The following is a 27,334-nucleotide window of genomic DNA, read 5'->3' as shown; positions in this document are numbered from 1 at the left end:
TGAATCGAACTGCATATTCAGTTTTCATAGACCAACAGTGAGGTAAACAAACACTTGGAAATACCAAGTGAAACTCCACGGATTATTTAAATTGGAACAACATGCATGTCATCAGTATTTCACATTTAAGATCTCCCATTTTCAGAATAGTTCACTCTTATTTTACATGGATTTTTAAACGCCATCTGCGACGACGTAATGGACCCTGCGATTACCTGCACACGTGCTGCATGTACACGTGGTCGGCTTCGTGCGTTTCCGGGATGTCCTGCGGGGTCTGAGAGAGGGGAGGGGGGTCGAGAGGGGCTGCTGTGCGCTTATGAATCGCTTGGTAAGAAGGCCGACGGTGCTCCGATCTGACAGAATCGCACAGCTCGCTAGCCACGCTTTTAGGTAAGACTGAACAGATAGTTACAGCTATCGCTGACACTAAGAGATGTTCAATTTTGACAGTGGCTTACGAAGCATATTCTTTGGCTGTTGTGGTTTGCGTGATTGAATCAGATAGCTAGTTAACTGGGTATGAATGTGGCGATTTGCGCAGCCCATAAGGTTGTCATGACCGAATAGACTCGTTCATTTCAAGATTAGTGTTAAATTTATATAGCCAACTAACGTTGCCGAGTTATGTGTAACTATTCATTACAACACCAAGGTGAAAGACATTTTACTCAGTTAGCTTACTGACCAGCGTTGCTACCGTATTTTACCAGCTACCCGACCAAGTTAGTTTCATGATGGAGGTTATTTACCTATGTTTATTCAGTGAAATTCAGTGTTTTTCCTCGCCCGATGTTGTCTTCCATATTTTACATATACAAGTGCAATGCGTGAGATCTAGCTAGCTGTTGCGTGTTATCTAGTTAGCTAGCTCGCTAGCTTGTGAACATTTGCATAGGCTAAATTAAGATTATTTTGAACCCACCAAAGACACATTTGAAATAAAGTCGTACGGTTTAGAACAAATGGAGGGTTTCTAGCAAAAAATATGCTCCTTAAAAATTCCGTAATCTAAAACTTGCTAGACGGCTAAGCAGAGAAGCTTGCCAGCTAGCAGAAAGCAAGCGCAGTGAACATATACCGCATACTCAAATGTAAATTAGATGACAGATTATTTGTGCTGGTTTTATGGCAGCCTGTTGCCCGGCCGCCCTCGGCGGAGCGACCTCTGTCCCAGCGGCTGGTGCCGCGGCCTCTTGCCCGGCCGCCCTCGGCGGAGCGACCTCTGTCCCAGCGGCTGGTGCCGCAGCCTCTTGCCCGGCCGCCCTCGGCGGAGCGACCTCTGTCCCAGCGGCTGGTCACCGCGGCCTCTTGCCCGGCCGCCCTCGGCGGAGCGACCTCTGTCCCAGCGGCTGGTGCCGCGGCCGCCGCACACGCATGCGCTCTCCGCGCGGACGCGAGGCAGCCACCACGTGCGAAGGGGTCGCGCGTGCCTAAAGCGGAAAATTGCAATGCGGGATTCGGGGTGCGAGCTGGGACATCACTGTCCCATGCAACCCGCCGTCGCACTGCACGGTTACCTGCACCAGAAATGTCAGTCCTGAAAACAAAGTGAAAATGGACAGACTCAAAAAAAAAAGATTGCAGTGTTTCAATCTGTAATCAATTGAGTAATTACGATATTGTGAGAGAGATAAGGTGCCCTTCATAGATTCTTGTATTGTCAGCATTTCAAACTTGTGTTGTAGGCCTACAAGTTACATTGTGTTCAGTGAAAGAGTGTGGTGACTTCTGGCATAACTACTGAACAATCTTGGTGATACTGATACGTGAACATTAACAACAGCTAGACTGTTTTTTCCCTTGAAAGCTTGTGGGCAATTTCTGCGTGCTGCCAGTACTGCTTCTGCTTCCTTCTCTTGTGTGTGATCGCTGACTCACCGAACTTTTGATTTGGCCAGTCCTTCAGCTGGCTGTGATGCTGCTTTTAAGCTCTCATTTATCTCAACTCTTAGAGCTCTACATTTGCGATAGTGCTATACTATAATCAGAAAGTGCTATACTATAATCAGAGAGTGCTATACTATAATCAGAGAGTGCTATACTATAATCAGAGAGTGCTATACTATAATCAGATAGTGCTATACTATAATCAGAGAGTGCTGTACTATAATCAGTGCTATACTATAATCAGAGAGTGCTATACTATAATGAATGCTATACTATAATCAGAGAGTGCTATACTAAAATCAGAGAGTGCTATACTATAATCAGATAGTGCTATACTATAATCAGAGAGTGTTAAATATCTGTAATAGTCACCCACACATGTATACTATACACTGTATCCAAAAAATTCTAATTAATTTCTCATTTTAAATTAATTTCTAAAATTAAATTAATAAGGCACTGTTTGTTAGTTTTAAACTTAATGAAGATTTAATGGGAGTTTTGCCTATTCATCAGCCTTTTTCTAGGTGCAAAAACCGGCTGATGTCATTCACTGACACTACACTGTGTTTTCACATGTATTCTGCGTCTGGGCTCAGCCTGCCTTGTGCAAAACTTGCTTCCACCCAAGAGATAACCAAGCGTTACAAGCAACCCATTGCCTGTGCTGGGACACTGTATCCAACTAATCAGCCTTAGCAAATGACTCCCTGTCTCAGCAAGCAGCATTTTGCTGAAATTTTTATTCTCGATTTCATGCCTAGCCTGTTTGTAGTGAGTTTGCTTTACTATGTTGTTGATTTTTCCATATCCGTATTTAACACAGACACACCCTGTTGGCTGGCAGGTATCCCGTGAGCTGGTTGGGCAGGCCGGGGTAGTGCGTCTTCATGGATTGGCCCGCCATTTGTCTCGCTTTGTGTTCATAGGCTGGGGTATCATTTTGTATGTGCCCAGCGCAGGTCCGTGGAGGTCCCCAACTCTAGCGGTGGGAGAATGAGGCTGCACTGACTCTGTAATGGGAGCAGCTATTAATGTGCTTGCTGTCAATGGCTGACCCTTATGAACCAACCAAAAGATGCTGCCCCAAGACAGTATGCTTGGTTCTAATCAGTGAGTCAGTGATAATGTACGATCATGCCATCGTACATTATTATTATGTATACTATTATATATATCGTACATCGTACATTGCCATCTCCTGTTGCTACAGACCACCCCTTGATTGGGATTCTGTCGCCTTTGAGGATGGGCAGCCGTTGTTTTGTTACACTATAACCTTTTTCCCTATTTGAATCCCTGCTGCTCCACACGCTCCTGCCGTCTGTCACTCCGACTCTTTTCAGCTCCCAAGGTTTTGTATTTGCAGCATTATTTTTTGGCAGCTTTGAGCACTGCTGGCTTGGTTGCAGCTTTTCAAAAGGCGGTAGGCGTAGCTGGATGCAGTTTCCTAGTATTAATGTCAGAGTTAAGCTGTATGTTGTGTGTTCAGCCTGCTCTGCTCTTTAAAAAAATGTTGTGGCTATGTTACAGTACTAGTGGCAGTAAAAAAAAAAAAAGATTACATCTGCAAATGTATGATAGATCACGCATGTGACAGTGACTTGCTTGGTCAGTTCCTCAAGTACATTACATAAGAAAGAATATACTGTAGGTCTGTAGCTGTGCTAACAGGCTTACATAACTGCCACATTTTCTATACAAGAGCCTTATGTACAGCTAATATTACAGCTGGTGGATATGATGTCCTGGACGTAACCCCAGCCCAGCACGAACAGGACTGACAGGGTGTAGAGTCACTGACAGTCGTAAACAATCAAGTTTAAAATGGATTCCTGGGGAAAGTTGCCAGCTGGCCCGCCTCCTCTTCTCCCTGATTGGACGCAAGTACTGCGACTCAGAGATGTCGTTCACCGAGAATGTCGTATCTGATAGGCCCATAACGCTGTCAGTCAGCCTTTTCTACGCCCTCTCACATTGCAGCATGGAGGATAGAATGTAACAAAATTCAGATACATACTGTAGCAAGTGAGCTGGATTTCTTCGTTCGAAAAGGACATCGCGTTTATAAGATAAGGAAAGGTAATAACCAACGTTATTAGGATAATGTCAGCTTAAATTTCAAGAACTGTCGAGCAGTAATATTATTTCATTACAGCCATTTTTTAATTAAACGGATAGGGTGGGGGAGTCCACATTGCAGTATGAGAAGCGAGCTAGCTAGCTACAGTAGCTATCTCCGTCGTATCTAGCTAGCAGCTTAGCAGCTGCCTGACTGGCTGTTTAATGATTATAATGTTTTAACGATGTAGCCACATCATTTTCTCTGGTATGTTGGAACGAGCTAATGTTGTCAATGGCGATTATGTTTCGTATGACCCCACTAAATTGCTATTTACAAAGGTGTATATTTGCTGCACGCAGCTAACTGGCTACTGTAGCCGTGTGTCTTGCCACATCGTGACTTCATAGCTTAGCTTGCTAAGCAAAGTGCATGTAGCGTGGGGACATGGTGGTGGTTCATTTCCCTGGAGTGGAAGGTTGGGAAGTCGGGTTAAGAAAGTACTTCACTGTATAGACTCTCTAGCTAAAATAAAGAGGTTAGTAGTTAGCGTTTGCTGGTTACGCTACTTGGCTATCCGAGCGGTGTTTTCCTACCCGCACGTTTCACGTAGCTGATTTGTTTACTTAATCGAGTCAAATTTCGATCACTCCAATTCTCGATAGAGGTAAATAAATCTCCCCCCACCCCGGGCGATCTTGGCTAACGATACGTGATAGTCACAAGGAAGATTTCATTTCTCGATAGTGTGAGAGAGCTGACGACAACCTCAGCAAGTGGAGGTCACTGTGTTTCTGGATGTATTCGCTGGCTAGCCAAAGATTGCTGAATTGTGCAACAAATTGTGCCTGAATTCTCCTGAAAGCCGGCCACGTTATTACATACCTTTACAGCAGATATAGCCAGTTAACTTTACTCGACTTGTAGAGCTAGTAGCTGTCTAGGGCCGCTCGAGTGTCCCCCTAATGTTATTTTATTGATATATTTAACCATTCCAAACGGCTGTCCAGTCCTCCAGAGGGATTTCGCTGTTTACGCGGGTAACGTATGTAGCTATATGTGAATGTGGTGCGAATCACGTAGCTGGTTTGCTAGCGAGCTTGCGAGGCGGCTGCTTGCCACACTGTACGTAGATATAGACACAGCCACATTGTAATTACCTGGACCTTTGGAAAATGTTTTAACGTTATCTCATTTAGACCAAGAACAAAACACGTATTTGGAACCTCTGCGGCTCTGTGGGCCATCCAACGACATAATTCATGGCACACCAAATTGGTGTCTCCGTAGATAAAGTAACTTCGAGGCTTTCCGCAGGCGGGTATCGCTTTGGTATGCATAGACATTGGTATTACACTTTAGACCAAGCAGTTACTGTAGTACATCTACTACTGTACTAGTCCACGTCAAAAACAGGCACATGTAAAACATCTTCATCCATTTTTTGTGACGCAGAAATTTTAACGCTTAGTGAAGTGATGGCAGTTTTTGACGTTTATGATGTTTGCGCTATTTTTCACTAATGTTTTCACGGGAGGTGAAGGTTAGGTGGTACCTAGACCTCACTCCCATCAGCCTGTGCTAAATGTTCCAGTGTGTGCCTTTTGCCCCTAGTCCAGATGTTGGCCTACCATCTGTGACAGTGAAGCATGGTTATTTCAGAAAGGGCAGTCAAGGTGTTTGAGGACAGAATAGGACAGCCTTTATCTAAGCCAGCGCTCAGGACAAAAAGGAGCGGGTTTTGGTCATTTTTTTTAGTTTTGTCTGTTGCCCATACTAATAATTTATTTTGAGGCTCAATATGGGTTGCATTTCCCAGCCTTGGTTTTGGGAATCCTGTGATTGTTCATGTTCCTATGCCATTAACTAGTGAGGTCTTGCCAGTTACCTGGTTTCAGTGGTGGAAAAAGAAGTGTTTTCAAAGGGGTGTTTGTGTGATTGGAAACTAAAGAAATATCTTAATATCCACTGAACAGGTTGGTATTCAGGTGAATCTTGATTTGATTCATTCATAATGCGAAGGCATATGACAGCAAAGCAATCAAGCAACCACTTAATACTGGTTGCAGGAAATCGTACCTTCTTTTGAAGGAAGGCCTTAAAATGAGCATAATTATGCATGCTGAGCATAGAACCATATTTAGTTAATGGGTCACACCTAACCTGTTGAGAGTGCTGTTGGAATAACCTAGCATGCACCGAGGTATGCCATACAGAAGTGTATTGCTGTCAGAATAGTCAGTTTATTAAGTTATAAGGTCATGTACACAGGTGTCACAAATGTCAATTTGTGATGAAAAGTTATTGCATTATTATGTGATGGCTAATGATCTTTTTAACTTGCGGTCAGGAGAGCGGCTGACCCACATCTTCTAATGTGAACATAGCTGGTGAGCAGGAGAGTGAAAGAGAATGACTCATTTCACTTCTCTCGCAATTACAGAAGCCACTGGCTCGACCAATCACAGGCCTCCTTCTGCGATGAGAGACTCTGCAAAGACACTGTTGGTGCCCTTGTGTGTTTTTATTCCCCCAAATTCTTTTTATCCATCCATTTTGAAGAAAAAGAAAAAAAAAAAATTTCTGCATATGAATTTGCCCTTTAATGTCTGTCGTTCGTCAGCCATTCACCGTTGGTGCAGATCAGGATACGGAGTCTCCTGTGCTGACTAGGACAGTTGTTAAAACGATTGCATAATGACTTGGTAATTTTTTATTACTTAATGAAGTTACAGTCCAGGAGGGCACTTTAACAAATAATAACGTGGGCTTATTGCATAACAGCTGCATTTTGTTGTGTTGTAGCAGTACTCTTGTGTCGTTTCAGGCCCAGCATTGGGGGTGGGGTGGGGGGGGGTTTGTGATTTAAATGGCAGGCGAGGACACTAAATGCTTAAAAATAAGCGGCAGATTAGTGAGGCTGTGTGGCACGTGCTTGGCTGTTGCATGGTTCTGCGGCCTGGCTCTCTCCGTGTCAGAGCAGATGCATCCATGCGGGAGTGTGGGGCTGGTGGAACGCTCAGCAGCTGCTAGCAGTGCTGTCTTAGTGCCACACACTTCAAGTAGCTAATTTATCTAGTGATCGAGTTAAATCTCGATCGCTAGATCACGCGAGCTCTCAGTTGAGTTAAATAAATCTCCGCTCCCGGTGATCTTGGATGGTGAAACGTGATTCTCACAAGGAAGGTTTCATTTCTTGATAGTGTGACAGAGCTTGTGAGATGTGAGATGTATTCACTAAAGCTTGGTGAATCACTATAATAAATCATGGCTGAATTCTCCTGAAGATCAACCATGTCATTGCACGTCTTGCCACCGGATATAGCCATGTAACTTTACCTGACTTGTGGAGCTAGTAGCTGTGTGCGGGGTTAGCAGCGGAGATGTTTACACTGCTAGTGGTTCAGTTTTTGTGCCAGAACCTGAGAAGTGAAACCGCGACCTGGGCACCCATGCACTCTGGGGGTGGGGTGAGGTTTGGGACAGGCGTTTAGCAGGGAGAGGAGCTGAAGGGCCTCTCCTCGCCCTGAGATGCTCCCGGTCACTGGGCCTCCTTCCTGGCCCCTGCGTCCCAAACCTCCACCCCGATCTGTGGGTTAGACTGAGCGCCAGAGCACACTCAGATGCAGCTTTTCTTGGTTGAGCTGATACAGGGGCTGAGAACTCGTTGTAGTCGCGGTTGTTTTCTGTGCCTTCCCAGCTGTTGTGTGCTGGGGGTTGTGTTTGGATGCTGCGTTATTTGCTTGCTCTGTGCCTCACCCCGGACAAGGCCTGGTGTAAGTAAATAAAGTTCAATGTATCCGTGCTGTGATTTCCGTCTTGCCAGCACCCACTCTGCTCCGATTGCTTGGTTTTTCCGCTGTGCTGTTGGAGAGTACGCCCACGCTTCCACTGTAGTGAGGGCACATTGATTTTGCTCATGAGGTTTTTTGGTTGTTGGTACTTGGCCGTGTTTGAATTACCTGTCCCGTTAGTTTCTTTTTGTGTGATTGTTTTGGTCAGTCTCGGGAAAACAGCGGCCACAAGGCACCAAACACAGCTGCTCCGCTGAGGTCCAGTGAGCAGTTTACACCAGTGCTCTTTCCCAGATTATTTTGCGCGGTAATCTCCCCGCTGAGAGGGTACAAGGGGTGGTTCCCTTAGCGGGAGAAATCCGGCTGTGTAACTCTCTGCAGGTCATGTGGCTCAGGCTGTAAGAGCAGATGGAGCTGGGCTCTTTCATGGATACGGCTCGTACGGGTCGCTCTTGGCCTCGTTTCTCTGCCCAGCACTATTGAGGGGTGCTTTTGTGTGTTTATTTACAAGGACTCACCTTGGCTGAATTTTATAGCGAAGTCAGTGCTTTATGAATCTGATTTAAATAGGCTTACCTTGGCAAAAAGCAGAAGCCAGCAGAATAATTCCCCAAATCAGCCTCGTGTTTTTTTGGCCCCCCTCTTTCATATTTCAAACGGGCTTTCTGCTGTCTTGCTTTGAGTCTGGGTTAGGGTTGTGTGCCATTTGTTAGTGCTGGAATAGCACACTGTGCTGTCATTCTCATGCTGCTGTTTTTATTTGTGGGCATTAATCAGAAAAAAAATGTCTATCACTGTATAGAAGTGATACTGTAAGTTACGGTAATGACGTAAGTCTTTGAGTGTATGGCGAACGGTGTGTGGATCATGCTCAGACACAAACGCGCTCACACGCTCGCATGCACACACACAAATCACTGCAGTGCCGTCCTTACGATTGTACTCCTGCTTCTTCCCGTCAGCGAGGCAAATGTAACGCATGCATACACACGTGCACGCACACACACACACACACACACGGCAGCCCAACTGACCGTCACGCTCTGAGGAGGAGGAAGGGTGTGTGTGTGTGTGTGTGTGTGTGTGTGTGTGTATGTATGTATATGGGGGGGGGGGGGGGGGGGGGGGTTGGAAAAAAGAAAAACAGTCAATGGGCCCCCCACCAGCAAACCCCCTCCTTGTTCTGTCACTGTGTCCAACTGTGCTGTCACCTCTGGGTCGTACCGTTGTCATGGTTAATCATATCAGCGTCTCCTGGTGAAGGTGAGCTTGTCCTTGTGCATGCGTTACATGTGTAGCCCCCCCCCCCCCCCCCCCACTCTGCACCGACGCGGGCTGTGGTGAGCAAGCCCCTTCCGTTCCGCCTCTCCGCTGGAATTGGGTGGAAATGTTTTTTGACGCTTTGTGCAGCGTGCGCGCGCGCGCGCGCGCGCGCGCGTGTGTGTGTGTGTGTGTGTGTGTGTGTGTGTGTGTGTGTGTGTGAGTGAGAGAGAGAGAGATTCATTGACTGCTGCTGTATGGTGGCTGGTGGTTGGCTGGCCAGTTCTTCGTCATCAGAGAGGGAGTGCAGCTGAGGGTATCGGGGCTCCTCCCCCTGCCCCCCCCCCTTCCCGCTCTCCCCCTCTCCCTCCGCCCCCCCTTCCCGCTCCCCTCTCCTCTGGGTAGTCATTCTGCATTCAGCAGTTTCACGCTCACCCTGGTCGCGTGGCCGCGTGCAGATGACATAACCGCCCCTTGTGGAGCGGGCTGGAGCCCTTTCCCCTAAACAAATCCCCCCCCCCGCGCTGTTCTTAAGCACTGTGCCTGTGTGTTACTAGCACCTCTCCACCCCCCCTCTGCAGAATCCAGGTGAAAAACCAGCTTCGCAAACATTATTTACGAGTGTCTGTGTGTGTGAGGAATGACCAGGCTGAAAGAGAGGCGGTCGTTTATCAATCGGAATGCAGCTGTCTGTGGGCAGAGGGGACAGCCATGGGGCATCACAGCTGCCGTACGGTGAACGGTGTCATGATGGAAGTGGGGGGGTGGCTGTCCGAGAGGCTCCTGGAGCTGCCGCGCCCATCCCTGTGTCCACTCCCGCGCCTGTCCCGTCAGAATGCCCGTCCCACCGCTCAGCTGGGGAAATGATTGGCACATTGATTTTCGGGTAGCACGCAGAGTCGTTCACCTCTGGCCCGAGTGGCCGCCGTGCGTGGCAGCGAGTGTGAAAGCGTGCATGCTCACGCTCATCCCCGTGCTCGGTGCCCGGCGCGCGGTGGCAGCTGATCGGTCAGCGGCGGTGTTATCGGCAGCGTCTCTGTGCCGTGGTAAAGACCTGCCTAATGCCCTGTTTATCAGCGCTGACAGGCGGCTTATTTCACTTTAATGGGCCCCACGCTGCTGCTGTCATGTAAGTCAAGGCCACGATGAACAACGTGGTGTTTAGGCTAGAGTGTGTGTGTGTATGTATGTCTGCCTGTGTGTGTGTGTGTGTGTGTTTGGGGAAATGCGAGACTCATGACAGATTTCGGGAGCCTTTTCTAATCTGAGCGTATTTAATGCTTTGGGTGATGGGAGCAGTTTTCCTGCTGGAGACCTGAGCAGGAGAGAGCCTGATTGCAGGACGAGGCCTGTCAGGATGCTAAACACACGGGGCAGGGGGTGGCCACCAAAATGCTCAGGGAGAGATGGTTCCACACGCACACGCATACTGTCACACAGACACACAACCTGACACTTCTTTAGGCGAAACAGTTTCATACTGCATCTTACAAACACATACACACAAACGCACATGTAGTCTTGTGTGGTACGGCAGTGGCTTGTGATGATGATGATGATGATGATGGCTGTTGATGAAGAGCAGCGGGTCTGGCCCCACGGCGGCGGCACCAGCTGCTGACCTGTGTTTCCCGGGTGATGACCTGAGCTTTGCTGAGTGCTGCAGCTGCTGCTTCACACGCTGTCTCTCTCTTACATAATGGAAAGGAGCAGCTGCCAAGACCTGAGCTAACCCCCCCCCCCCCCCCCCCCCCACGTAGATATGAGCAATGCCAGCACTACTCTTCCAAACCTGCCAATACTACTGCCCCCAGTACAGCCAGTTCCACTGCCCCCCAGTCCTGCCAGCTCTACTGCCCCCAGTCCTGCCAGCTCTACTGCCCCCCAGTCCTGCCAGCTCTACTGCCCCCAGTCCTGCCAGCTCTACTGCCCCCAGTACAGTCAGTTCCAATGCCCCCCAGTCCTGCCAGCTCTACTGCCCCCAGCCCTGCCAGCTCTACTGCCCCCAGTCCTGCCAGCTCTACTGCCCCCAGTCCTGCCAGCTCTACTGCCCCCAGTGCAGCCAGCTCTCAGCCGTGTGTCCTGTGCAAGGCCCTGGTAGCAGCTATTATATAGTCAATAGTAGATAACATACAGCTTCATTTAAGGAACCTGCCTGCCACAGTGCAGTGTTTTGATTGAGGAACTGGTGTTGGTATATTTGATTTTTGCTTTTGTTGAATATACTGATGAAAGTAATGTCAAAGAAATGTAAAAAATAAACAAAAACGCCAAATTTTAAATATAATTGTGTTGTCCTCTCGTGAATCCCACTTTGGTGAGAACCCTGCTGTGGGGAATGTTGGCTCTGTTGTATAAAGACACGCTGCAGGCAGCGAATGGGCATGTTGGACAGCAATGTTAGGAAATCTGTGGTTGGTTTTGGGTGGTTTGCAGTGTGCAGTGTGTGCAGAGCTGTCAGAAAACCTGACTCCCACATCTCGGCGATCTCAGCGCAGGGAGCTGTCTTTGAAACGTTCATCCTCAGCGTTTTTGGAGGCTATATTTGTGTTCGGTTTCTCCTTTATTTATTACATGCAGACCACTTGAAGGACTCGAGTGAGGGTGAGTTTAGCTTCCTCCAAGTATGTGTTATTGAAGCCTTCAGATATGCAGGTATCCAGGGTGGGGCTTGCCCTGCTTATTGGGACAGGGGTGGTTTGGTAGCCTTGTGTTGGTGGCCAGTCACTCACCCCAGGGAGAGGGGGAGAGCGGGAAAGGAGCCCCGATACCTTCAGCTGCACTCCCTCTCTGATGACAAAGAACTGGCCAGCCAACCACCAACCACCATACAGCAGCAGTCAATGAATCTTTCTCTGTCTCCCTCTCTCTCTCTCTGTCTCTCCCTCTCCCTCTCTCTCTCTCTCTCTCTCGCCCCGCAGTGATGCACCATGCCCATAGTGGACAAGCTGAAAGAGGCCCTGAAGCCCGGGCGGAAGGACTCGCCTGACGAGGGCGACCTCAACAAGCTGTTGGCCTCCTCCGCCAAGAAGGTGCTGCTGCAGAAGATTGAGTTTGAGCCGGCCAGCAAGGGCTTCTCCTACCAGCTGGAGACGCTCAAGACCAAGTATGTCATCCTCAACCCTAAGGCCGAGGGCGCCGTGGGACAGAAGGCCTCCGATCCCGTCCACATCAAGAGGCAGGGTATGTCCAAACACCCCGGCCAGTGCAGGGTTTGGTAACTTGCCTTGTAACCACAAGGTTGCGAGTTCAAATCCCAAATGTGGCACTGCTGGTTTACCATTGAGCAGCTGCAGATGTGTTGTTTCTGGAGATCAGCTGTATGGTGATATTAAACAGCTAGACAGACAGAGCTGAATGCCATGTATCTATGAATGGATAGAGGATAGAGGTCTAAGTTAGCTTATTTACCTTAGTTATGGGTAGCAGTGTAGCGTAGTGGTGAGGAGCAGGGCTTGTGACTGAATGGTTGTTGGGTCAATTCCCTGCTGGGGCACTGCAAATGTACCTTTGGGCAAAGTAATTAACCCAGAATTTCCTCAGTCAACACCCAGCTGTTTAAATGGGTAACGTGTAAAAATTGTAGCCTATGTAAGTTCTTTAGGTTAATAGCGTTTTCTGAATGACGATAATGTAATGTAATGGTTGGTCAGTAGGTAGAGTAATGACGTGTATCTGACTGATATATAGCTGAGGGCAGTCCGTATGCAGCTACAAAGGACAGGAAGTACGTGTGTGTGTGTGTGTGTGTGTGTGTGTGTGTGTCATTACATTACATGCATTTAGCAGAGGCACTTACAGCACAAGAGAACAGAAGTGTGTTGCTTCACTTTAAATGAGCAGCAGTGTCAGACCAGGCTCACAACACTCCCAGATGAGTGAGTGCGAGTACAGGACCATTTGAGCCCTACCACAAGTTAACATGTGCAGCCTTATTAGGCAAGGGAAGCTAAGTAAAACCATAAACCATCTGCTGCCTACCCCAGCATGGAGAGCTCTTCTATTGTAGTTAGTTGTAGTGAAAGTGTGCATATGGTGGATGTCTGTCTTTGTTTTTTTTCTGTGCTGTGAGGTCATGTCATTAACTCAGCCCTTGTGTCGTCCCCCCCAGTCTCAGAGAATGTGGGCGGGGGCCAGAGCGACGGGATTCCCGCCCCCCAGAAGATGCTTTTCCCTGTCAACAGGCTGTCCATGAGGTGGGAGCGGGTCTACAGGGTGGGAGCCGGCCTCCACAACCTGGGCAACACCTGCTTCCTCAACTCCACTGTGCAGTGTCTCACCTACACCCCGCCCCTCGCCAACTACCTGCTCTCCAAGGAGCACAGTCGAGCCTGTGAGTCGGCCACGCCCGCTTTGAACAGTCACACCCCCTTCGAACAGCCACGCCCCTTCAAACAGACATAGCATAAGCAGCTCTTTCCATTGGACTAAAAAAAAGCACCTGTATATTTTTTTTATATATACAGGTGGTTCTTCTCTTATTTCATATTTTGCTGCTATTTTTTTGTTTAATTTGCCTTTATTTGTCTGTTGTTTTACAAAAAAGCTGACTCATGGAGCCACGCACAAAAAATTGTATTGGACTTTGAAGAAGCCTTCGTCTTTAGAACCTGCCTTTAGATCAGTCCGAGTCTGGGACTCCGTGAGCTCTGTTTCACGGAGGTGGTCCCTGCTGGATTTTGAGGTCTCACCCCTCTTCCCCGCAGGTCACCAGTCGGGCTTCTGCATGATCTGCGTGATGCAGAACCACATTATCCAGGCCTTTGCCAACACGGGGAACGCCATCAAGCCCGTGTCCTTCATCAGAGACCTGAAGAGTAAGTGTGTGTGTGTGTGTGTGTGTGTGTGTGTGTGTGTGTGTGTGCACATGCGTGCGAGTCATTCTGTGGATGTGTGTGTAGCTTTGTTGTGATATCTTTTACAGTATTCATCAACATTTATCAATATACTGCACTAACAGCAAATTGTATTGGGATGAATGTTTTACAACTAATCCGTCTGCAGCTTTCTGAAGGAATTGACCCTTGCTCAGAAATTATGGAAATATCAAATTTTCTGCTGTTGAGCATGTATAAATTGATCCTGATATATGGGGTGTATGTGTCGTTAGATAATTGCTTCTTGTGGTGTTCATACTGTTAAACAGTCATGTTAAAATCCACTGCTGGTCTAGTCCAGGGCAGTCTTGGTTAGTGAGAGGGGCTCCAGGTCACAGTGAATCAGTCTCTCTCTCTCTCTCTCTCTCTCTCTCTCTCTCTCTCTCTCTCTCTCTCTCTCTCTCTCTGATCTTCCCTGCCTTGGTGACAGTCACTGGAGGTGACGTCACTGCCCTGGTGGGGCGCATCAGGCAGCAGTGATGACGACAGTGTGTGTGTGTGTGTGTATGTGTGTGCGTATGTGCGAGGGTAGCAGCATGTGGTGTAGCCCAGGGGGAGGGTCCCTCCTCCGGCCCCTCCCACTGCTGCTGCAGTGCCCTCTCTCTCCTTGAGACTGCGGGCTGGAAGGAGCTGTCCGAGCTCTGGCACACATCCCCAGCGTTTCCCTCTCTTTCTCGTTCACTCCTGGATTTATCTCTTCAGTCTCTATTCACTCTTTGCTTGCCTTGTCTCTTTTAAGCTTCCTGTTTCTCTGACGTTGGCTCCCTCCACCACCACCCCCACCCCCCAAAATTTAGCATTGTCCCTTTCACCCTTCTCTGTCTCTCAGTCCCTCTCTCCATCCCCTCCGTCTGTTTTTTCTCTTTTTTTCTGCTTGCTTTTTTGACCTGATTCACATCAGAGTGGGTCCTGACCAATTCTGTGTAATTCTCTAAATAGGCCCAGTTTAGACCCAAAAAAACCTAATGAGTTCTATTCAGGGTCCTGACTCATACATACCAGTTCAGTGCGGGTCCTGACTTCTACAGACCGGTTCAGTGCGGGTCCTGACCGGTACAGACCAGTTCAGTGCGGGCCCTGACCAGTACAGACCGGTTCAGTGCGGGTCCTGACCGGTACAGACCGATTCAGTGCGGGTCCTGACCGGTACAGACCGGTTCAGTGCGGGTCCTGACCGGTCCAGACTGCTTTATTGTGGGTCGTGATGTGTCCTCAGCAGGTGTCCTTGCTCAGTAGTGACTCAGCAGGGTGGCGGCCCTGTGGCTCCCCGGATGATTGTGTCTGCATCGATTGACTGGCTGCAGTTTGAGTCCGAGGTGTACTTCTCTGCTCCGATGGGACTGAGGGCTGACAGAGGTGTTCGGGTAAATGATGTAATGCACCGTAATGCATCCTGTTGTTCCCAGAAATCGCCAGGCATTTCCGCTTTGGCAGCCAGGAAGACGCCCATGAGTTTCTGCGCTACACCATCGACGCCATGCAGAAGGCCTGCCTCAACGGTTACCCCAAGTAAGATCAGGAACCCCGCTACGACGTCATGTCACTCTCCCATACGTAAAAATGATCTGTGCTGGTCAAGTTTGAATCGGAGGCTCTGGCTTTCTTTCCGTGCTGTTCATTCAGATTTTGCTTGTGAAGTGTTTTAAAGTCAGCGGGATTAAAGATGTAACTTGCTGTCTCCCCCTGCAGGTTAGACAGGCAGACGCAGGCCACCACGCTGGTCCATCAGATCTTCGGGGGTTACCTCAGGTCACGAGGTACGGCAGCCGCTCTGCATTCATTGCGTTTTATTCCCAGCTGCTGAAGGGGATTGGTCGGCTTATGTGCCAGTCTTTGTTTAGAGATACTTTTGAGATCGTTGACCTATCACAGCAGATAGGTCAGCCAGGTTCTGATGAGGCTAGTGAGATGCATTGCGTTCGTGAAAATGAGTGAATGTAACGAATGGAAAGGTTTCTTTTTTACTTTTTGCTTATGCTCTGGTAGAGTAATAAACTGGCCACTCCCTTTAATAACAATCGTTGTATTTGGAAGAAATATTAAAAAGCACATTTATGTTCTGCCGTGTCTGACTGATTGTCTGTGTGTGTCCGGTTCCATGTTCTTTGTTCTTTGTCCTTCCTCCTGCAGTGAAGTGCTCCATTTGTAAAAGTGTGTCAGACACCTATGATCCTTACCTGGACATCGCCGTGGAGATCCGGGTGAGTGTGCCTCTCCGCTCGGCCCCCGCCCCTCGTGCTGGGGGTTCTGTCCTCTGAGGACCGCGGCCTGCTTGTTCCATCAGTGAAGCAGTTGCTCTGTGCTGTGAGGTGCATGATGGGAAATACCGTGCAGTGTATTTTCACAGCAGCGTAGTGACGCAGTCTGTACAAACAGGCCTCTTTACTGTACAAATGGGGCAGTCTCCTGTGAGGGTGACGGGCTGACGTCTGTCTGTCTGTCCCTCTGTCCGTCTGTCTTCCAGCAAGCGGCGAACATCGTGCGGGCGCTGGAGCTGTTCGTCAAACCGGACGTCCTGAGCGGGGAGAACGCCTACATGTGTGCAAAGTGAGACTCGCCGCGTAACGCAGTCAGTACTCACACAGACTGTGTCAGAGAAGCGTGTCATTCCGGCACACTTGCTGCAGGCAGCTCTGAGCAGCATCTGGGTACAGCTCAGTCTGTTCCACTCTCTGTGAAGCAATTCAACACCATCTGCAACTCCCTCAGTAACCCTTACCGTGTACTTACTGCATATTACTTATTCACCGCCCACTGCAGTATTCTGCTTACAGCATTAGTCAAATTAAAAAGCTCTTTGTTTCATGTTATTCTCCCCTGCCTGTACCTGCATGAGGGAGGTAGTGAAGTGAGGCTCGAGCCGGGTGAGTTTCCCAGGAGTGGATGTAGCGAATAGTCTGGTGTAAAAGCCCAATTAGGGTCGTCCTCTGGGGCCATTAAAAAGGTTAATGAGTAATAATACCAGCATGTGCTTAAGTTTTGCTGAGTCAGTGCTGTGAGAGAGGGGTGGGATGAGTCATGTCCTATACAGTGGATGTGGGAAAGAAGCCTCTGTTTTCTGCATATTGAGTGCAGAACCGTCTCAGAGATACCAGCCCCCCCCCCCCCGAGGGTCAGAGCTGAATCACCCCCCACCAAAGAACCAAATTGGCTGCCTCGGGTCAGCTTCATCCCCCCCCCCCCGACTGCGGAATGTGGATTGTGGCGCCAAGGGGGCCATTTTAACCCCTCCGTTTGGGTGTGTCCTCAGGTGTAAAAAGAAAGTGCCAGCGACGAAGCGCTTCACGGTTCACCGAACCTCCAACGTGCTGACGCTGTCTCTCAAGAGGTTCGCCAACTTCAGCGGGGGGAAGATCACCAAGGTGAGTCCCCTCCTGGGGGTGGCCCGTCCCTCAATGCCCTAAGCACCAGCAGTCAATGGTACATATTTAGGAGTGTCTCAGTCTCAAAGCAGCATCAATAGAGGCAACAGCAATTCAGTGCAAGAGAATGAACTAAAAGCAGTAAAAAAAAAAAAATTCTTTTTAACTGACAGGTGTTTAAATACTGATCCAAGCAGAAATCTCATGGTCAAATATTCGAACAGTCCAATATTCGGAGTAGTTCTTCATGATCAAATCACAGGACCCCTTTGTTCAGTTTTCATTCGGTTATGACATGTTTGACAGGCATTTGAACACAATACATTTTAGTTCATATCGCTGATTAATTTCATTTTGTCCTGAATATGGATTTCCTGTCTGTGCTGGGCTCCCTCCAGGATGTGGGTTACCCAGAATTCCTGAACATCCGGCCCTACATGTCACAGAGCTCAGGGGACCCGGTCATGTATGGCCTCTATGCTGTCCTGGTGCATTCTGGGTACAGCTGCCACGCTGGCCACTACTACTGTTACGTCAAGGTGAGAGGTCCCAGGATGTTATTTCTTAGAGAGACTGAGAAATAACAGTGCCTGCTTGTGTCAATTCTGTCTTAACAATGAGCGCAAAGACTTTGCTTAGAGCTTCACCGCAGAGGAATTTGTTTTTTTTTTTTTGCACGGTGCATCTCTTGCAGGCCAGCAATGGGCAGTGGTACCAGATGAATGACTCCATGGTTCATTCCAGTAACATCAAAGTGGTTCTCAATCAGCAAGCTTATGTCCTCTTTTACCTGAGGTAAAAAAGGGAAAACTCTCATTGAGTTACCCAGATGGATATGTGCCATTAATTTAAATTTAGTCATATATCATTTATTTATGTGCCATTTTATCAAATTTTTAAAGCCAGTTTTGCCACTTCACTTTGCAAGTGAAAGAATGTGGAATGTGTTTCAACCGAACTGTGGTCTAACCTTTAGAATCCCTGAAACCAAGAAGAATGTGGATGGTCCAATCACGAAGCAGGGGGTGGGGCATCCCGCGAGGAACAGCATGACCCCGGAGCAGCTGAAGAAGACCACGCTCAACGGGCCTCTGTCCTCGCCACAGGTGACCAAGGTATGGGGCCTGCTGGGAAGGGAGAAACCATGTGACAAAATCCTTTTCCCTTCTGACATCGACGTATGCTTCTCACGTATCTCTGCAGCCAGGCACCATGGGTAGTTTTGTGTAAAGCTGAAATGTATTGAAATTGAGACCGATGTAATGATATTGAACAAAGTATAACTTTTGCTGTAGATTTGTTAATACGGGTTCATTATCTGCTGAGGCATGAGGACACTCCACACTGGCTATGATTTCTGGTTACTGCAGTGTGGTGTGGAGGTACTCAGAGAACATTGGCTGGCTCGCCTGTTTTTCCCACACAGAGCTCTCACTTGTCCAGAGGTTTTTCTGTCGACTCGGATTGCTGTTTACTTGTGGGAGGCTGTTACCTCAGGGCAAATATTTCCTGTCATTGGCTCTGAATATTCCTTTTTACGTTCCTTGTAAACATGCTCTTGCATGAGGTCTGCCTGTCGTAGAGCAGATTGAGTTGTACAGGTGTTCAGGTGTCCCTAGCTGTAGTTATGAGTCCTTAATGTCCCTACCTTTAGCTATGTGTCTTCAGTGTCTGTATTTGTAGTTAAGTGTCATTATTGGGGCAGCAGTGTAGCACAGTGGTAAGGAGCAGGGCTCGTAAACGGAAAGTTGCTGGTTCGACTCCCTGCTGGGGCGCTGCTGCTGTGTCCTTGGGGAAGGTAGTTAACCCAGAAATCCCTCAGTAAATATCCAGCTGTTTAAAAGGAAAACATGTAAAAATTGTAACCTAGGTAAGTTGCTAAGAAAGTCTGCATTGTTACTGATTTTAATATAATATGCCAGCCTGCAGGTGCATGTCTTTAACCATGTAGCGACTGTCACTGTTTCCTCCGCAGAAGCTGGAGTCCTCCCAGCTGCGGAAGATCCAGTCCCTGGATGGCGGCGTCGGGGTGCCCGTCCCCCGCAGCGGCTCCAGCGGGCCGCCGCCCAAGCTGGCCAACGGCTCGCCCTCGGCCCACGCCCCCTCCAAGCCCCCCGGCGGCCCCACCCTGATTGAGGAGCCCTTTAAGAAGCTGAAGAAGCCCTCCCCGCAGTGGCAGGCCCGCAGCGGCACCCCTGTCCCCTCCAACGGCCTCGCCAGGACGGACGCCGATCGCCGCCACGGGTCAGAGGTCAGGGGCCTGGCAGCATCTACCTCAATGAAGTCCCTCTCTGACTCGTCTTCAGCTGACACCTCCGACTCCAAGGTACCCCCAACCGCAAGTATCGCAGTGTGCTATGGATTCTGTGATCCTAGTGACTGTGATGTGTGGTAGTGTGTGTACATGGCTTCTCTTCATTTGTAGGCTGTCTATTCAGGTTGCTCAAGTTAACTTGTGTTATGGCTTGAACAGGGTTATGCTCACACTCACTGGTCTGGGAGTGTTGTTAGCCTGTTGTACTTTCTTGAATGGACACACTTCTGTTCTTTTGTGCTGGAACTGGCTCTGGATAACTGGCTCTGTTGTTGATGTTGAGTTTCCCTCGGGTCATGTGACGTGCTCTGTGCTCTGTAGAGGAGCTGATTGGTGCAGAGATCGCTGTGCCGTCAGCTGACCGCGCTCTCTGTGTCCTCAGGACTGCGGGGGCCCGCGGAGCGCACCGGTTGGAGAGTCGCCGACCCCCAGGAATGGCGCAAGCGGGGCGTCCTCGCCCGGTCGGGCGTTGGAGCCCTCCAGGAGCACCGAGGAGCAGAAGACGGTGAAGTTAAAACCGCAGGCCCTGACCAATGTCGCCTCCGAACCCACCAGCACCATGTCACCTCCACCCGCCAAGAAGCTGGCTCTGTCCGCCAAGAAGGTGAGGGCTGAAGCGGGGTGGAGCCGGACGGGGCGACAGGGGTCGGGGGCGGAGCCTAGCGGGGTGACGGGGTGGGGGCGGAGCTAAGCACCCTCGTGTGCTCTGAGTCACGGTTTCTCAGTAAGAATTCCACATAGAAACTCTCAAACCGCAAGCAGCTGGACATCAAAACCAGTTTTTATGTCTCCAAGGTCAGTGTTAGCCAACCAGTAATTTAGCATTTCCTGTTTTCCTGCCTTTTAAACAGTAAACGGCCCTCGGAAACAACCTTGGGCTGTCAGAGCTGTTGTGTTTGGAGTCCGGTCTAACCAAAGCCCCGTCAAACTACATGCAAACGTTGTCTTTTTTGTACCTCGTAGCCTGTTTTTCAGTCTTTTTTTGTTTTTCTATTTTCTCTTCTTTTCTTCTAACCATTTCTAATTCTTCTCTGCCATACCCTCTCCTGTTTTTTTTTTTCTTCCTTCCCCTTGTTGCTTTGCTCATCATTTCCTGTTTACTCCCCCCCCGCCCCCCCCAACCTGTCTTTTTTTTGTCCCTCATTTTTCTCATGTTCATGGCTGTGTTTTTTTTTCTTTAGACCACCAAGTTTTTATTTATGTCAATAACTGCAGGCCAGACAGAGCCGGAGTCCGAGCGGCAGTGAGGCCTCCTTCCCCCCGTCACGCCCTCCGTCCAGCGACTCCATGCATCCAGCTCAACTCCACCCCCTCACCTCCGCCCCTCCTGCACACACACACAGGTACGTCCCTCAGACTCCGCCCCTCCCGCATACACACAGGTACGTCCCTCAGACTCCGCCCCTCCCGCACATGCACACACAGGTATGTCCCTCAGACTCCGCCCCTCCCGCACACGCACACACAGGTACGTCCCTCAGACTCCACCCCCCCTGCACACACACAGGTACGTCCCTCAGACTCCGCCCTTCCCGCATACACACAGGTATGTCCCTCAGACTCCGCCCCTCCCGCACACGCACACACAGGTACGTCCCTCAGACTCCGCCCCTCCTGCACACACACACAGGTACGTCCCTCAGACTCCGCCCCTCCCGCGCACACACACACAGGTACGTCCCTCAGACTCCGCCTGTCACACACAGGTATACAGGCATATACAGCTTCACAGGTACATCTCTGCTTCTTACGTGCACAGACTAGGGTGGTCTTCCTGTACACTCCAGGTTCCCTGCAGATAAAGCTGGTTCTTCATGTGCTTCACGGATGTTTTAATTTTCTTGCTCTCTTTCTCTGCCCTCAGAGCTGTTCCATTCCATTCGTCCAAACTTCAGTCTCCCCCCGCACCCCAGCCCCACTCGGACCCCCACCGCGCCACTCTCTCCTGCGCCCCGCCCAGACAGCCGCCCGCCCTCTCTGCGCAGACCAATGGCTTTCATCCCCGCCCACTGAAGCCCCATGGCCCCGCCTCCCCGGCCCCCCTGCCGACTGGCCCCGAGCCCGCCTGCCCCGCCCCGCAGAAGAGGAAGAAGAAACGCAAACGCCGCCACTCGGAGATGGAGGCGGAGACGGCGCCCGCCGCGGCCCACGGCCGGGACGAAGGGGCGGGAGCGGAGGCCTCCGGAGAAAAGAGGAGGAAGAAGAAGAAGAAGAAGAGGAAGAGAGAGGAAGTGGGGGGCGAGTGTCAGGAGAGCCGGAGGGAGAGCGTGGAGACGCACCTGGAGCCGCCACCCCCACCACCCCTGGCCCCCCAGGAGGAGGACTGGTGCCTGGGGGAGCCATGGAGAATCTCCCCCACCCCTGGGGGGGCATCCGCCCAGCCGCCCCACCCTGGCCCAGGAGAGCCAGCCGCAGACGCAGCCAGGAAGAAGAAGAAGGGAAAACACAGGGAGAGACGGGAGGGAGATGCCGCCTCTCACCCTGTCCCGCAAAGGTCTGCCTGCTCCAGCTCCTCTTTCATACAGTAACCAGGGTTGTCCTTTTCACACAGGTCAGCTGCAGCTCAGACGGTGATAAAGTTTAAAAATAAAATAGAAGGAAATCGGTTATGAAATTTGATTGGTCTGGATGGGAATTGCATTCGGTGTGACGCATGATGTGGTCTCTGCCGGTCAGCTGCCGTTGTGGTTTGCTTTCGGCTTTGCGCACGCCCCCACCCTCACCGTGTCTGAGGCCCAACGGGACCGGCTTCCGTCCCGCCCACAGCCTCCCTAATTTCAACCGCTTCCTGTCTCTGTGGGTAGCCTTACCCCCCAGGAGCTTGCTGACCAGGCCACACGGTCTGTTCGTTTTTTCCATCATGATGATTTACGTCTCTTTCTGCCTGAAACATGCAGCCCATGTTGCCCCCCTGCATTCAGACTGTTGTCTTGGTTTTGGTTTTTATTTAAGATTAAAGTAATGCAGACACTCTTCTGTTAAAAAAAAAAAAAAATCCAGGGACTCTCCACTCCAGGAGTCTGTTTACAGGGCTGTATTAATCGCCCTGTATTGAGAGTGTTTTATTCATTATTAATATTGCTTTATTTAGAGGGGTAGTAGAGAGGGGCCCACAATCCTTTGAGAATACTGTGAAGAGGGAGCACTTTCTGGCTAGTAGGCGGGGTGGAAAACCACAGTTTGAATCTGAAGCGGCTTCCAGCATTTCTGTATTCACTGGCACTTTCACATACACCACATAACTGGAAGCAGGGAGAGTACAGGCCTTCCCCGGGGAATTCTAGGTGTAAAAGTGAGCATTCAGGGGAAAGGGGAACCAGGGAAGTTGCAGTCCTGAATGTCCATATTTCCCATCACACGAAAGGTACCCAAGGTACCGAGCCAGTTAGGAGTCATGTAAAATCCCTGTGTTAGGCGTAGGCTGTAAGTGGCTGCCAGTGTCTGGCCCTGAAGAGTAATGCACTGATCTCAGATCTGTACACTCAGACATTAGGAATGTGTGTGTGTTTTTTTTTTTTTTGTTCAGTTCTAGCTCAGGGAGGGAGGCAGCAACTGCCGGGACGGACGCAGGGGATTCGACGGAGACATCAGTGAGCGCACATCAGCAGGAGAGGAAGAGGAAGAAGAAGAAGAAGAAGAGGATGAGAGAGGACAAGGAGAGAGACGGAGAGAAGAGCAGTGTCGGCCATGAGGAAAAAGCTGCCGCAGATTCAGTCCTCTCGCCACAGGAGGGCGCTGTAGAGACGGGGAAGACTGCTGCCAGCAGCTCAGGTACAGAGAGAGTCCTCCTCGTCTCCACCGCCACGTCCCCTGCATTAGTGATGTCACATGGGTGGAATGCCACCGGTGCTCTGTCAGTATTTACCATTTTGTGAATCCTTCAGGCATCTCCCGTGTCTTTGGGTCGGTCTGTCTTCTGTTTTGATTTACAGCTGTGATAGAAACATACAGCATGAATGTGAGCATAGTGTAATCCAGAGATACAACCTTCTGTTTAAAATTGTCTTTGTCTTGGGCAGTGTTCCACTGAAAGCCTTAGAATAATATCCCAGAATACTGCAGGCATGTGCCCCGCCCCTCAGCCTGTCTGGAAATCCCCGACCCCGCCCTCTCAGTGCTCTCTGCACCTCCTCCCGCAGCTCCGGTGTTCGTGTGGGACAGTCAGGTTCGGGATGGGTACACGCGCAGGCAGGTGGTCCCAACTGGGGAGGCGGAGTCCCGAGAGGCCCCCCGCCCCGCCCCGCTGGCCTGGGACGGCAAGCGGAGCTGCGACGTGGTGGAGGAGCTTCTCCAGAACTCTGCAGATAGAGCGTACGGAACCCAAGGTGAGGTGCACAGAACACGTTCTAGTTCTAGAACTCTGGTCAAATGTTCTAAAAGAGAACAAAAAAACCACATCAGTCAAAATGTGTATATTCGTTGAAATTTTCACTGTTCGTCAAAAGCAAATCCTAAACCGTGTGACAACTACCTCAGCACACAGGGTTCTTCGTAGGCAGTCTCAATGTAAGGACTCATCTTTTCGTATATGCTTCTGTAGCCATATTGCTATATGTAGCCTGTTGCAGAATTCAGTTTGGTACGGTAGTTACAGCGGGTTCAGTTGGAATAGTCACAGTACGGCTAACAGGGGCGTCCTTTGCTGGGATAGAAATGTAGTGACTGTGATTGGTATTGTCTCATGCCGGCGTTCAGTGCTCAGCTGGGATGGGGGCGTCTCCGCCATTAGCAGAGATGCCATAGAGGACACGCGACACTCCAAACACGACACTGTGATCGACGAATGGGACGAGGACTTCGACGGCGGGAAGGTAAGGGGGCGGGGCTTGTGACAGATGGGTGTAAGCGAATGCTGGTTGGCTGTCATACAGAGTTTGCTGCAAGTACAGCAAAGCATTCGGCCCCACGCCTGTGCCAAATCCCAGTCAAATCCATGCTAGTCTCAGGCGGCCGGAAGGTGTGGTCTTAACTCAGGGCTCAGTGATTGAGGGCATGTTCGGTCTCAAACACACGCTGTACTGTGACAGTGTGACAGTGACAGCCTCTGTATGTCGTCTGCCTGTGAAACATCAGCGGTTCTGAAACCCTGGGCAGTACTGACACCGGGTTCTCCGTCCCTCTGTTCCATCTCTGTCATTGTTAGCAGAATGAGTGCCGTTTCAGACAGATTCAGAAAGAAAACCTGCTGTGTTCAGGGTTCAGATGTGTTTGTTTGTGTGTGTGTGTGTGTGTGTGTGTGTGTGTGTGTGTGTGTGTGTGTGTGTGTGGCCGAGCAGGTAAAGAAGGTGAAAAAGTACAAAAAGGAGAGGAGGAGGAGCTTTAACGTTTTCCAGAAGATTCAGGACAGGAGGAACATGTGGTCGGTCACTCCTGGAGGGAAGAAGGGCAGTATGGGATACCGCTACTGACCTGCAGAACCGGGTAAGTCTGACAGAACCAGAGCCCCACCAGTCCTGCCCTGTTCCTCAGGGTTGAGAGACACATCTGAATACCCCACCTTTTAGATTGTTCGTGTGGTGTAAATTCAGACACGTACTCCCACTTTCCGTAACATAAGAAGGTGGCAGCAGTATAGCATAATGGGAGGGAACAGGGCTTATAACTGCAAAGTTGCCGGTTAGATTCCCCGCTGGGGCACTGCTGCCATACCCTTGGGCAAGGTACTTAACCCACAACTGCCTCAGTAAATATCCAGCTGTATACATGTATAACTATGTTGTAAACTACAGCACTGTTGTGCTGCAGCAGCGGGGGGAGGTTACGGCTGTCTGACCGCAGCTGTCTTTATTTGCAGAGTAGCGTTTTTCGTTACGTGGAAAGCCTCCTTGTTTGCGTAGTCAGATTCACTGCACTGGGGCTGCTCACCCAAGCAGGTTAACTACGGCCATAGTGGGGGGGAAAAAAAACCCAGAGCAGGCAGTACGTTTCAGCAGAATATCAAGACATGGCAGCCACACTGTCTGGCAGGCAAGCCTGCGGCACTGACTGTACCTGACTCCGCAGGGTGACCGGTTGCCGTGTGTCTCCACCCAGCTCAAACCGTGGACGTTTTTAAAGAGGGAAGACTCGTGGTTTCTGAGGCTCCACGTGCAGTGGGAGAGGCGTCAGAGAGGAGCGAATTGGACCAGAGCACGGCCGGGCGGTGCTGCGGCTGGCCCAGCAGGGCTCTGACATCACAAATGGGCCGAAACACCCACACCCCCACCCAACCCAACCCCGCCTCCTTCCAGGTTTTCGTCCGCCAGGGAATCGGTGAGAATCGACTTCCGGAGCCAGTCGGACACACCGACAGCTGGACCCGTGCCAAACCTGAATAACTTCCCCCGAGCGCCGAACAGCACCGGAGCTGCTCCTGCGCATTTAAACACGCTCCTCTTCACTGTGGTACCACGACAGAGCGGGAATGAGATGAGCCGGCCGCCTTCCTTCACCAAGGTTTCTCCTCTCTGTTCTGTGTCTAGTCCTCAGACATCATGCTGAGCAAAACCCCCTGTGTTTCGGTAAGCCGATGTGAGCTTACCCCACCTCTCCTCACTGTGAAACCCCTTTCATTGTGTTTCCTATCTGTAGTGATGGCTAAAGAGCGTCCCTCTTTCCATCGGACCAACATGCACCATGTTGCACTTGAAATCTTGGTGAATGAGGGGGGCACATTTTTCCCTCCCTGCCATTGTTAGCAAATTTAAACCAGCTGTAATGGCGGGGGGAGGTACAGGAATGAGGGAGCTACTGTACGATAGAAGTGGCAGCCTGTGCACTCTTCCTGCCCCTAGAGGGCGCCGTAGGGAATCTAAGGAAGAGCACTGTGAGGTCTGACACAGTTGTGTGCGTAAGGCTCAGTGCAGGCAGCAAGTGGGTGTGACACAGGAGCCGGGGGTGGGCTCTTCTGGGCTCTGCATCCTACAGGTTTCACAGTTTACAGCCTCCCAGTCTGTGGCTAAGCCTGATGAGCTGACCCCCCTTTACAAGTAGTGAGTCCAATCAAACTGTTGACCACTGAGACTGAGGTCCCCTGACACCTCCAGCTGCCTGTCATTGGCTTAAATCTTTGGGGGGTTAACCAAATCCATCCCCAGCCAAACACCCCCCCCCCAACTTGCAACACAATGCAAGCTTTCACTTCAAGCTTCCAGTTTTTACATCAGTTTTATTTTTGGTAGGTGGTTACAGCTAAGGAAGTATTTATAGGAATTTTAAGCTACCCAAATTCTTGCTGCATAGAAAATTGGATTTTTTTTATCCCAAGGCTTGGTTTTGTTCTTTGTCATACATCGTTTGTGGAAATTTCTTTTTGATAATGGTGGCCCACACATTCAAGTGGAGCATGCTTAAAGGAGAGGGTGTTGTAGTTGATTTTTTTGTTGTTGTTGTTGATCTTTCATGCATGTAGTAATATTGTTGAGCTCAGTTGTTTTCATGTTTTGTTTTTATATATGATTTTTTATGCCACAATAATTTGTCATAAACTTGAAGATTTATATCAGAATTCAGTATTTGCATCAAGGAGGGTGTGGAGTAATTTACTGGTGTGACAGAATTTAAATACTTATTCTGAAGTAAATACTTCGGAACTTAAGATAAATAGTACAGGGCCGATCACCTGCAACACCTTAACCACAAGACCTGCAGCAGGGTGTGGGCTGTACCATCACCCACAGGAACACCACAGTAAATCTTACAAACAGGACGTGATGTAAAACCTGTCTCACTTTCAGAGCCCTGGAGCAGCTCTCCACCAATGCTTTCTTGTTGCCTTTTTCGTTAAGAATCGAAAT

At 49.8% G+C, this 27,334-nt stretch overlaps 1 protein-coding gene across 3 annotated transcripts; it reads left to right on the top strand.

The window, feature by feature from the left end:
• Window positions 1-291: 291 nt before the first annotated feature.
• usp36 (ubiquitin specific peptidase 36) lies at window positions 292-26,646 on the top strand. 3 transcript variants are annotated; one of them, XM_036552427.1, is made up of 21 exons: window positions 292-393; window positions 11,928-12,189; window positions 13,118-13,339; window positions 13,713-13,823; window positions 15,290-15,392; window positions 15,573-15,640; window positions 16,014-16,084; window positions 16,348-16,430; window positions 17,134-17,245; window positions 17,644-17,784; window positions 17,940-18,040; window positions 18,222-18,360; window positions 19,221-19,571; window positions 19,942-20,163; window positions 20,775-20,902; window positions 21,424-22,053; window positions 23,086-23,330; window positions 23,699-23,884; window positions 24,255-24,370; window positions 24,836-24,980; window positions 25,563-26,646. In XM_036552427.1, exons 2-20 carry the CDS (start codon window positions 11,937-11,939, stop codon window positions 24,965-24,967), a joined length of 3,414 nt encoding a protein of 1,137 aa, XP_036408320.1. In that variant the 5' UTR covers window positions 292-393; window positions 11,928-11,936; the 3' UTR covers window positions 24,968-24,980; window positions 25,563-26,646. The 3 variants fall into 3 exon arrangements, with proteins under 3 accessions (XP_036408320.1, XP_036408321.1, XP_036408319.1); XM_036552428.1 differs by lacking the exon at window positions 292-393 and adding an exon at window positions 3,494-3,972 and having other exon boundaries at window positions 25,593-26,646; XM_036552426.1 differs by lacking the exon at window positions 292-393 and adding an exon at window positions 3,494-3,972.
• The last annotated feature ends 688 nt before the right edge of the window (window positions 26,647-27,334 follow it).

Source organism: Megalops cyprinoides, chromosome 19 (genome assembly GCF_013368585.1).
Source record: "Megalops cyprinoides isolate fMegCyp1 chromosome 19, fMegCyp1.pri, whole genome shotgun sequence".
In the NCBI taxonomy this organism is placed as follows: domain Eukaryota; kingdom Metazoa; phylum Chordata; class Actinopteri; order Elopiformes; family Megalopidae; genus Megalops; species Megalops cyprinoides.
Note: the sequence above shows the minus strand (reverse complement) of the source record. Positions and strands in the feature narration are given on the sequence as shown.

What these genes read in the sequence shown, in the direction of transcription:
- usp36 (XM_036552427.1), top strand. Translation starts at nt 11,937, where the DNA reads ATGCCCATAGTGGACAAGCTGAAAGAGGCCCTGAAGCCCGGGCGGAAG. An exon ending in CGTCCACATCAAGAGGCAGG is followed by an intron (nt 12,190 to 13,117) that starts GTATGTCCAAAC and finishes CGTCCCCCCCAG; the next exon opens with TCTCAGAGAATGTGGGCGGG. An exon ending in CCTCGCCACAGGTGACCAAG is followed by an intron (nt 18,361 to 19,220) that starts GTATGGGGCCTG and finishes TTTCCTCCGCAG; the next exon opens with AAGCTGGAGTCCTCCCAGCT.